Here is a 12,244-nt window from a genome sequence, read left to right on the forward strand (position 1 = left end):
TTTTTCAAACCTAAAATGTTTTCTGTTTTTAAATACAAATTAAAATAACTGATTGAAACATTACTGATCATCGTTCTGATTGGTTCAAATTCATCTGGCTGCTTTGCTCCTCAAGCTAGCTTAGCATTTCAGCTAACAACATGCTAATTATTTAAAATCAAACTAATTTCCTGGATTATCTTTAGATTATCCGGTAATCTAAACCTATGATAAAGGTTACAGGCATCTGAATTCATTCTCAGCAGGAAAATGGAAAATATTTATTTTCTCCATTCTGAACATATTAGCCTGAGTTTGTGCTTTTATTGTGAAGGTACCAGGGGTCGGGGGATGGGCTTCTGCGGCTTCTTGGATCCCAGTTTCTTCATGGCGTTGTAATATTTCTTCTGCTCCTCCGTCATGAAGATATCCTGCCCTCCTAATTAAAATACACAGAAATAATTCAGTTATTTTTACTGAAACAAAAAAAAAAATCTGCAGACAATCAGAAGCCACTGAAATTCATGACCCAACAGATCATGACAAGAATCCAGATCGTGTTTTGCTTGATGCTTATCTTTCGTTTCTGCTGGTTGAAGTTGTCGATGATGACTCCGATGAAGAGGTTGAGGGTGAAGAAGGAGCCGAAGATGATGAAGATGACGAAGTACAGGTACATGTAGAGATTGATCTCTTTGATTGGCTGCTCCTCCACCTGCAGCAGGAAACCAGCAGCTTAAAGAGACACCTCACCCTCAGCCAACCAATCAGGAGCCGGGACCAAAACGTCCAGCTGGATTTACTCTTTTCATTTCAACTCCAAAAACTTTTTCATTTTTATTTTTACCAGTTAAGCAGATTTCAGCAGGATCTGGAATCACTGCAGATTTAAACATAAAAAGTGTTTTGCCAGATAAAAAAACTAAACTGTATCCTAAATGTTTCAATTTAGGATATCTAAAAATGTTTAAATTAAAATGCAGTGAGAATTTGGCTCACTGCATTTTAATAACTGGATGTTTGTTTCCCTTTTACTATTAAAATGAATAAAATTCTAAATAAAAACTTCATGTTTTCCATTAAAAGACGTTTAATTGTTTGTTTTGAAAGTCCTGTGTCAGTGAGAACTTCACCCCAACATTGTTACTAAATGTGTTTCTGCATTAACTGGTTCCTCCGTTGTGACCAAGGGCCGCCCAGAATCCCTCTGAGGGCCCCAGGAGGCCCCCGGCCCCCAGTTTGAGCCCCCGGCTGCTGAGTCGGCGTTCAGATCAGAGATCAGCGATGACTTACGGCTCTGGAGTCCACGGCGGCGTACATGATGTCCATCCAGCCCTTAAAGGTCGCCTGGAAACAAAAACAACAAAACTGAATGAAAACCTGAAGCCCACAGCATGAGGCTGCCACCACCGAGCCTCCCAGTCAATGAAACATCCAGTAAGTCCTGCTGAAGCAGAGTGACGCCTGGAGGACCCGGGCGTCTAATCATCTGGCTTCCCACTTCCCCTCATCATCTGAGCGGGTCAAGTGAGTTCCTCTGCATCGCCACGGCAACGCAGTACTCATTTCCTGCACCGAAGCGTCTAAACGAAGGTTGACTTAGCAGCAATTTTACAGAATGGAAGAAACTCCCTGCTGCCGAGGTTCTCAATGAAGCAACATTAAACCCATTTAAGGGCTTCCTTCCTCTGAGTGGGAGGAAGAGGAGGATGAAGAGGAGGATGAAGGTCGGGGGGGCGGACAGGTGGAGAACAACGAAGGGAACGAAGTGTGTGAAGAACAGATCTGTTTAATGTGAGGGGGCGACTGGCGGCCGTCACTCAGAGCTGAAATCAGCTCGTCGCCGCGGGTTACCACCTGTGATTATTGTGGGATGAGAGCGGGGGGGTTACACTGTAAAAGATCACATCCTGAGATAATACAACCCTGAAACATCAGGAACCGCGAAGCTGCTGCTTCCTCATCACTCCCATGATGCACCTGGACTGAGGTCACATGACCAGAGCCGAGGCCTGGATGCAGATCAGCACCGCCAGAAAAATGAACCCAAATCAACAGAAACCCACATTTTCTACTGCAAATATTCATTAAGGTTAACATGAAGTTTATGTGATTCTAACTCCCACCAGCAGGTGGCAGTGTGTCCAAGTTCCACCCGGTTTTCTGTCTGAACGGATCAGTAAAGTGACAGAGAATCAGACTGAGGAACTGAAACCTCAAAACGGATCAGAACCTCATAACCAGCAGGACGACGTCTGGAAGACCAGAGACATGCTGTCCTCATCTTCATCACCTTCATCACTGTCCTCATCTTCATCACTGTCCTCCTCTTCATCACCTTCATCACTGTCCTCATCTTCATCATCTTCATCACTGTCCTCATCTTCATCACCTTCATCACTGTCCTCATCTTCATCACTGTCCTCATCTTCATCACCTTCATCACTGTCCTCATCTTCAGCTGGGATGGATGAAGATGATGACTAATGAAGATGATAATAGTGATGAAGATGATAGCTGATGAAGATGATAATAGCGATGAAGATGATGAAGATGATAACTGATGAAGATGATGAAGATCTTCCTCCCTGTGGATCTTTTCTTCGTTCTGATCTTTCTAACAAACTCTGTGTCATTTTTTGCAGCGTGCAGAACTTTCCAGATGCTAATGGAAAGGTTGCCCCCGCCGACTGTTGCCGCGCCGACCGGCAGAATGCTGAGATGTGCTGAGGGACCCGTTGCCAGGGCGACGGGATTCTGACAAACTCTTAAGGTCTCATTTGCTGCCGGTCGAGTGGCTCATCCACACTTTGCTTTGTTTTCCTCCTCCGGCTCTGATGAAGAGTCACATCTTCATCCCTCTGTCTCTCCTCTTCCTCCTCCTCTTCCTCTCTGCTCTCATTTCTTCCTCCATCTTTAAAACCTTTAATCCTCTCAACTCGTTTCTCTCCAGCCCACATCCCCTCTGCTGGGTCGGTTCTTTCAGGTTATTATTTGAACCTTTTTCTTCTACCTGTAAACCTGTAAACCTGTAAACCACCTGACTCTAAAAATAAAAGCCTCTCAGACGCCGATTGATTGGAGGCTCTCAGGACGCCTGAGGTGGGCGAGGAAGAGGAGGAAGAGGAGGGAGGAAGAAACCCTGACCGGGTTTTATTCATGTTCAGTTAAACGAGAAATAATGGAGGCAGAAAAATAATAAAGTTAAGAAAAAAATAGATAAAAAAAAGAGTTAAAGGCAAAGTTAGAAAAAAGAATAACCAAAAATCAAAAACAATCCTTCTATTATTATTCATTTATAATTATTATTACTATTCATAAATATTTTAGGAAATATAGTTTTATTAAATATTTTGACTATTTGTTGTCAGTTTAAATTATTTTTAATACACGTAACCAATTATATTTTTAATTAAACAATTTGTAATATTACAATAATCGTTTTAATAAATTTTTTTTTTTTAAAAACATTGATTTTTTACTAGCATTTGTTAGTTGAAAATAGTTAAAGTTATTTTTAAAGGTTATTGCAATAAAATAATTTGATTATTTTAATAAACATAATTATATTAATTAATTTCTTTAGAAAATAATTTTAATAATTATCTTAAATGTTTTTAAAAATTATTTTAATACAAGTAAAACAATATGAAATTAAACAATAAGGAGGCAGGAAGCTCAAACTGTCCAGAGCAAAAAATGAATCTCAGTTTGATGAAACTAAAACTAAAAGTTTAACCTGATCAATCAGAATCGATCAATGTAACGATCAACTGATGCAGCAAATATATTGATGGAAAGATGCAGAGGAAGAGAAACGGAGAGACCAGATGATGAGAGTCTGAGGAAATCATGTACATCCTGGTTCCCCTGCAGCCGGTCCGGTCCGGTCTGCAGCTGGTCCGGTCCGGTCTGCAGCTGGTCCGGTCCGGTCCAGTCTACCCCCGGTCCGGTCCAGTCTGCAGCCAGAGTGGGCGGCTCGGCTCTGAATGCTCTCCGTCTAAAAACAGCTGTGAACTTTCGGAGCGTCTGCAGCTTCATTCGCTTCCTGTTGAGTCTGAATTCAAACCACGAAGTGAAAAAACGAGGAAACTCTGATTTCAGCCGGCGCTCGGTGGGAGCAGCTTTATCCCGACTCAGACAGAAAGGTTAACTTTGGAAAAGTCACAGAATGAAACAGAAAGACGGAGCTGCAGGTGCAGCCGGTTTGCTCCAAGAATGACCTCTTAAAGAGACGGTACGTCTTATTTTTACCTGGATTAAAACATTTTTTACAGTTTATGCCTCAACGTTCAGTTGAATCTTTTTCTCAGAAAGAACAGAAATTATTCATTTAAATTCAAACTGGACCGGGTTTTTCAGTCAATGCTGCGTAACATGGGAAATAGTTCTGATAAAAGGGAAATAATCTGTTTTTCAGAAACCCGGTCAGCGGTTCTGGTTCTGATGCTCACCACTTGCAGCAGAGCCAGGTATCCGGCGCCGACGTTGTCGAAGTTGACCTTGACCTTGGTCCAGTAGTGCTGCGAGGTGTCGTTGGCGGCGTCGCATTCGGACCGGTTGTTGATGAGCGAGGCGTCGTACACGAAGCCGGTCCGGTTGACGCAGCGGCCGAACTTCCCGGCGAAAAGGTTGACGCCCATGATGCTGAAGATGAGCCAGAAGATCAGGCAGACCAGCAGCACGTTCATGATGGAGGGGATGGCGCCGATCAGGGCGTTCACCACCACCTGCAAACAAACCGGACCGGGTCAGCGGGTCGCCGGCGCTCCGGGTCCAGGCGGCAGAACGGCGGTTTGATGGTCGGGTGGAACCAGCAGTTCAGATATTTAAATTTAGCTTTGAAGCTAAAATGGCTCCAGGAGAACGGAGAGATTTTCACCAAAAGATAAAAATATATTCAGCATTTCCTCAGAAACACTGTAAACAATGAGTCTGTTGGGTTTAGTCTGATGTTTGGTTTGGGTCGGTATCGGTCCACCGGACCATCAGATCCGGACAGGAAGCAGCGGGTCAGACAGACGAGCAGGAAACATTTAAAACCCACAACAACACAGAGAACGTGGATTATCATCTGATTCATAACTTCAAAACCAAACTGGAGCAAATCTAAATATTTCCTAACAGTTTCATCTGAATTCTGTTTTAAAACTTTCTGGTTCAATCTGCTCCGTTTTACTGCAGCCTGATGGAAACGTTCAATCATTTCTACCCATAATGCACCTCTCCGCAGAAACCCCGAGCAGAGCGGCAGGAGGAAGAGCAGAGAGGAAGAGGAGGACGAAGGTTGATGTGGACCCGAGTCGGCAGCGCCTGCAGAACTCAGCGAGAATAGAAATATGTTTCCTGAAGCCGGAAAAGATTTTCAACTAATATTTGGAAAAAGATTTTTGTTTGAAACTAAAAATTTTAAAATTCCCCAAAGAAATTTAACATTTTTAAAATATTTGATCTGATTTCAGGTCAGATTGTCGCCGATTTCTTTTTCTTTCAGCCCTTTAAATAAGTTTTTATACACAATAATATTTTTATGATCCTGTTGTGGAGCTGCAGGTGTTTGGACTCGGTTCTGCAGAACACCGACCCGGTTCCACTCAGTAATACTGACTCCTGAGGAGACTCTGAATACTGACAGGAGAAACGATGGTTAGACTGAGACATGAGAGGAGACAGAGGGACAGGAGGACAGGAGGACAGAGGGACAGGAGCCGAGGATTCTGGGAAATTTTCCTCGGTTTCATTTCAGCTTCAACTGATTTATAATGAAACATAAAATCTACATCAATCTCTCATCATTTATGGGTTAATTGATGGATCGTCTTGGATCAGACGTGACTTGGATTTGTTCAATCTGGATTTGAAGTTTCTGGATCAGAACCGGATCTGGATCAAACTGGTTCTGTTCAGTAAACTGGTGTCAGGCTTAATGACATGAAAACTAACTAAACTAACTAAACGAACTAAATGAACTAAATGATTCCCTCAGAAGGTTGATGAGTTTTGGTTTTTGGTCTTGGTTTAATATGTGCTGATGTTAGCAGAGGAGGAGCTGCAGGCAGCTGCTGCTCAGGTGTGTTCGCTCACATTAATACTGACTCTTACCCTCATGCCTTCAAATCTGGACAGGGCCCTGAGGGGCCGCAGGGCCCGCAGCGTCCGCAGGGACTTGATGGCTGCCAGGTCGGAGTAACCCAAGGTGTTGGCCACCAGACTGACCAACGAAACCTGGAGGATGAGGAGGGAAAGGCAGGAGGAAGAGGAAGAGACACAGAAGAGAGGGAGGAGTTAGCGGCTCTTCTAGCGCCGAGAGGAGGAGGAGAGTTCAAGGTCCTGCTGAGGAGGAAGGTCAGCCGTGACCTGAAACAGAGCGCAGGTCACTGCGGCAGTCCAGGGGGCGCTGCAGGCCAGAAACACTTCAGGTTATTTCTGATTCACAGGAGGAAAGAAGTCCTGGAAGAAGCGCCGCTCAGACAGAGGTCTGAACGGACGAGTCTGGGATCCAAACGGAGGAAACGTTTCAGGTTCTGATCCACCTGAGACCTTCCCTCTGACGGAACCGCACAGAACCAGGCGGGTCAGCCGGTTCTTACCCTGATACCGGCGAAGCGGGACGCGGCCCGGAGAGGACGGAGAGCCCTGAACGTCCTGAGAACCCGCAGGGTGGTGACCTGGTTCACCGGGATGAACTGGGCCAGGTAGCCCAGCACTGAGATCTACGGGTCACACAGGGGTCACACACAGGTCATACAGGGTCACACAGAACACACAGAGGTCACACAGAACACACAGAGGTCACACAGGGGTCACACAGGGGTCACACACAGGTCATACAGGGTCACACAGAATACACAGAGGTCACACAGGGGTCACACAGGGGTCACACACAGGTCACACAGGTCCAAGGTCAGGTGAAGCAGAGCTGCTCAAACACAGGATTTAAACCAAACTGGTGAATCGATGCTTTTAACAGGACTTTGATTAGAAAACATCTCTCTGTATACCTCATTAATATAATAATATTAATAATAATAATAATAAATACAGCGCCCCCCTGTGGAGCTCCATATTTTAACTGAATGATCAGTTTCCATTCAGGTTCATAGATGAAGAACTCTGAACATGAGTTCAACACAATGAAGCTAAAAACTGAAGAAAAGCTGCAGTGTGAAGTTCCACAGGGATGTTTTCTACGATTCCTTTTTATTTGCATAAAAACGATTAAAAACCTGCAGAGCCTGAGAGCAAACAGGAGGATGGAGCCAAACTGACTCCAACTAACATCAAGTTTAAGGGTTTAATGGCACAAGGCTGCAGGTCTGGAACGACGTTCACCACACCGAACACCAGAACCTTAAAGTGAAGTACTGAAACTTCTGGCCACTAAACCCAATAAAAGTAAATTCACTGAATGAAGAAACTTGTTTAACCAATGAGACACAGAACTAGAGTTTAGGATGAAGTGAGACCTCTTGTTTGTGCAAAATCTTTAACAGTAGTAAGAATTCGTTTCATAAATGTTATCACAGTATATTTTATTAGTTTGTCTAATTTTAGTATTTAAATGCCATTATTTGATTATAGTTGTATTTTTGACATTTATAAATATTAAATCTGATATTCAGTTACTCATGCAGCCTTTTATTACCAAATATTCTTGTTTCTCTTACTTTTGACTTTTACTTTGAAATATGAAGTGGCAATAATCCCACTCTTAATAATTCGTTATTGAATCATTTTGACATCTGGAGGTTCTGGAGTCGAATATTAGCTCTCATGTTAAACCAATGAAATGTCCAGAACCAAGTCCGGTCCATCACTGTGTTTGGTTGTTTTCTGCCCCCTGCTGGTGAAGAGTGAAGCTTCGTCAGGTTAAGTCATGAAGCAGCGCCGCGTTCCCGTGTTGCTTCCTCATACTGGATCTGTGCGACTCGGAGGCTGCAGGCCGCTGCAGTCGCATCAGAACGTCACAACATGTGGCGACGTTTCTGGAGACGTCCGGGCGGACAAACCCAGAGAGAGAGAGAGAGAGAGAGAGAGACAGAGAGAGAGAGACAGAGAGAGGGAGACAGAGAGAGAGAGAGAGAGCAGCAGGCTGCGAGTTTCAGCTCCGTCAGCAGGATGTCGGGCCGTTTTAACCGTCTGAGCTGAGAGGATCGACTCATTGTTCAGGTCTCCAGTTAAACCCATGAAAAATCCTAAAGTTTAACTCCAACATTCTGGTTTCTGAAACCTGCATGAAGGACGATGGATCCTCAGGGTCTTTATCTGCTGCTGGATTTCTCCGTTTCTCAAAGAAAAGACTTTCAGATCCTCCACCAGAAAACAACACACTCCTTCCCTACTGTCCTATTTTCATGGATGTCTCACACACACACACACACCCCCACACCCCCCCACACACACACACACACAGCGGTAAACCAGGCGGGCGGATGTCTTACATCGACGATGAGGAAGTCCAGCCAGCACCAGTAGTTGGTGAAGTACTTCTTGAAGCCGTAGGCGAGCCATTTGAGCATCATCTCTAAGATGAAGATGTAGGTGAAGATCTTGTCAGCATATTCGAGCACCACCTTGACGACCCTTCTCTGCTCGATGTAGATGTCCTCGAAGGCCTGTAGGGGGCGACAGAGAGGCCACAGGGGCGAAAGGTCAAGTCAAATTGAACACATTGTACAAGAGGACCAAGATGGCGGCCGCTGACCAGAGCTCCCGAGCTGAGAAGGATCATGAAGATGATGAAGGACTCGAACCAGCTGTGCTCTACGATCTGGTAGCAGGTCTTCCTCGTTCTCCACCACATCTGGCCCAGACCCGCCGTGGTGTCGATGTCGCAGCACTGGAACCGGGACACGCACACTGCAGGCGGCAGGAAGCAGAACCAGGTCAGGTCAGGAAGTTCAGCTTCAACCCAAAGCTTCAGGACCTGAGACAATCCGTCCGCTTTCCCCCCAGGTCCCGTTAGAAACCACACAGGAGCAACTGCTCACGCCTCGGCTCTGATTCTTCCTTTAATGGCATAAAATGTGTGAGTTTGAGTCCCTGGTGGTGCCTGGCTGCAGGGCGCTGGTGCAGCAGCTCATCCAGACAGAAAGAGTTCAGACCGGCTGAAAAACACTAAAACTCACCGAGGAATTCTGGTTCATTTCTAGTACAAATATCTTCATATACTTCAAAAATAACCAAAGTAACTTAAAGTAACTTTTCAGCAAAATACAGAAGCTTGTTTTACGTCAATAATTTCTTAAAATGTATTTTCTGTTTTACTTTTACGTGGTACAAACATCTTGTTATAAATGAAATCATGTGCAAGTGGAACTGATAGTTTTTCATCCATATTAAGTAACTATTTACATAAAACAAGATCCCATATGTTACTGAAGTTACTCCTAGTTTAGCTTTGTCTTATTTTAAGTGAAGTCGGATATGAAGTCCAGGAACCAGAGCAGGAATCCTGGTTTCTGGGTGAAAATGTTTGCTGTTCTTGCGTAACGTGTGACTCTGAGACAGATGTTGAGCTCCAGGTTCTCCCTGTGTGTGTTTGGACGTAACGGAGCCACGAATGCAGCAGATTGCAGATCTCATCAACTTTCTCCTCGTTTTCTGAGCTTAACTGACGGCAGGACGCTGAACCCGACATAAAAACACGTTCGATGTTTGTCTTAATCACGTCTCTTCCCAACAGTAATCAGTACCCGATGGAGCAGAAACAAGATCGCAGATCAGGAGGAAAAATCTGAGAAATAAACTTTAAAAGTTTCCCATATCGACTTTTTATTTAGTCCCACTTTGCTCTGCGTCGATATAATCTAGCCGTCTGAAAGCAACGCATCGATCAACCGTCTGAAGCTCTGGAGAATAACGGCTGATCTTGATAGACGCGGCTGATGGATGCTGGAAGCGAAGCAGCGATGGTCACTCTGCTGATAACGAGGCTCAGGTTTCACTCCCACCGGCCGGCCGCGTCTGAAAGCTGGTTTTTAACCAGATCTGATCGATGTGTCAAAAACAATATCCAGGACGACATGAAACTCAGAGTCAGGATGGGAGAGAGTGATTGCTGAGTGGTGCCGAGAGGCCCGCGGGCCGGAACGATGATGGAGTCGGAGCTGACAGGAAGGACGCCCAGAGAGTGAGAGGATGAGGCTGGAAAAACCCGACAAGGCGACACGTGAAGACGAGAACGGACATGAGATTAGGAACGACAGCTGCTGGAGGACGGAGCCCTGAGGGACGCCTCCCTGATCCTCCTCCATCATGAGTGAGTTAGTAATAATGTGAACCCAAACACTGAGGTTCAGTTAATCAGAGACTGAAACCTCTTTCTGCTCCAGAGTCGGATCAGGAACCAAACCTCAGTCTGACCCAGACTCTGACCTTTAGCGGCGTTAGGGAACCTCACTGGAGTCCAGCTTCATTCCCAGTCCGCTTTAATCCAACTCCAGTCCGTTTGCCTAGTCAAAGTCCGGTCCAGTTGGTGAGGTATGAATACTAATTGACCTCTGACCTCTGATCCTCCAAACCTCGGTCTGGGTTCGGTTGAAGTGAACTCTGGTTCGGTTTGAATGTGAATGCCAAGCGGACCGGAGAGCGCTCCAAAAACAGGAAGTGGTATATTTTAGAAGTGTTGCAGTTGGCAGGAGACGCTGAGCGGATCCGTGCAGATGTTTCAGGTCGGTCAGCATCGCGACCTTTTAAGGACAGACACTCCCTGGACGCTCCGAGGGGAGGGAGCCATATTTTGGTGAATGACTGGCTTCCTGTGACGGACGGGCAGAAGATGATGATTGGAGCTGCTCCTCTCCGCTCTGATTGCAGCGTCTGCCTGCCTCTGTAATTACAGCTCTGATTACCCGGCTTTCTGCTTCCATGGAGACTAATAGGCTCTTCCTGATCTGTCAGCTGGTAATCCAATGAGAACAAGCGAGCTGTAATCCAACCCGGGCAGAGTTAGGAAACCCCCTGAGCTGGACTGAAACGGGCTCTAATAAACGGACTGAACGCAGATCTAAACGCCTCGATGGATCACCTGATGGGCCAGACGCAGCTCTGCTGATCGAAGCATTGATCTGCTATTGATCTGCTATTAACACGTTGCTGAATGACCATCAGCAGACCGGCTGCTGCTTTATGTTTACTCTGATAAAATGCCGTCGCCAAGGAAACGGCTCTGAACGGCTGCTGGACCTGGAGTTACAGGAAGTCAAAGGTTTTCAGGCAAAATGTCAGACTGGGCCGCATTACATCCAACCACCATCCATCCAACCATCCAACCACCATCCATCCAACCACCATCCATCCAACCACCATCCAACCACCATCCATCCATCCATCTGAATATAATATTTGGTCATATATTTATATTTTATTAAAGCTGCTGTGTGTTTCAGTAACACACAGTGAGTTTATCGGGTCGGGTGGAACCGACCCGGTTCCTCTCACAGCTCAGGTCTTCAGTCACTTTAGATGATAAGAGGCCAAAATGCAACCAGCTGCCGTTTGGAGGCCACAACTAATAAAGTCCATCAGCTCAGGAAGTTCGTTAAGATCAACACTTTTTATTTCCAATTAGATAAAAATTACATAAAAAACTTTTTTTATGTGAACAAAACCCACATCTATCCAGAGACGTTTACTGAGAAACAGAAACATTTGATTTAATTCATTAAACTTGGAGTTCAGTGAGTTCATGTTCTAGTTACTGAATAAAACAGTTTTTGTTTGTTTCATTCAACAGAGAACAAAATAATTTTACAAACTGGATTCCTTTAATCAGGCAAACGATCCAAACCATGTTTAGTTTTTTATCTTCTTCATTTATTAATATTTATATGTATAAACTTAGATTAACAGGCAGAAATAGTTAATATTCTAGTTTTTTGTAATCATTTTCCTCCTTGGTGGTAAAATCTTTTCAGTAAAGCTTCGCTGATCGATGGTTGTGTTTTGTGCCGTTTGTGCTGCGGCTCAGTGCATGAACTGTGCAGAGGTTACATAAGACAGGCTGCAGGCCGGAGCGCAGCAGCATCCAGATGCATAATGCAGCGGGGTCGTGACCTCACACTCCGAGGTGTTCTCAGATTAGAAACGGCTTCATTTGCTTCTCATTTGAAATTTAATTCTCTGACTTTCCATGTTCAGATCTGCCACTCAGAAACTTTCAGTCGTTTTATCTGTGCAGTTTTCCAGAGAAACAGCAGAGAAGTTTTCCAGGAGGCGCGTGGTTCCGTTGCTCGAGGGCACAGCGGCAGCCGGACTCAGCAGG

At 45.0% G+C, this 12,244-nt stretch overlaps 2 protein-coding genes across 8 annotated transcripts in view; both read right to left on the bottom strand.

Moving 5' to 3' along the window:
• The window catches only part of LOC116712074 (NACHT, LRR and PYD domains-containing protein 3-like), a 1,065,068-nt gene that overhangs the window by 525,587 nt on the left and 527,237 nt on the right, over nt 1–12,244 (bottom strand). The gene's annotated exons all lie outside the window — the stretch shown is intronic.
• Nucleotides 1–12,244, bottom strand: part of LOC116712078 (sodium channel protein type 4 subunit alpha-like) — a 120,945-nt gene that overhangs the window by 10,766 nt on the left and 97,935 nt on the right. The window contains exons 24-30 of the mRNA XM_032551855.1: nt 8,684–8,838; nt 8,421–8,594; nt 6,082–6,204; nt 4,434–4,709; nt 1,273–1,326; nt 557–694; nt 318–422 (exon numbers count right to left, since the gene is read on the bottom strand). Coding sequence (XP_032407746.1) covers nt 318–422; nt 557–694; nt 1,273–1,326; nt 4,434–4,709; nt 6,082–6,204; nt 8,421–8,594; nt 8,684–8,838 — 1,025 coding nt within the window. The remainder of the gene's footprint in view (nt 1–317; nt 423–556; nt 695–1,272; nt 1,327–4,433; nt 4,710–6,081; nt 6,205–8,420; nt 8,595–8,683; nt 8,839–12,244) is intronic.

This window comes from Xiphophorus hellerii, chromosome 21, assembly GCF_003331165.1.
Source record: "Xiphophorus hellerii strain 12219 chromosome 21, Xiphophorus_hellerii-4.1, whole genome shotgun sequence".
In the NCBI taxonomy this organism is placed as follows: Eukaryota; Metazoa; Chordata; class Actinopteri; order Cyprinodontiformes; family Poeciliidae; genus Xiphophorus; species Xiphophorus hellerii.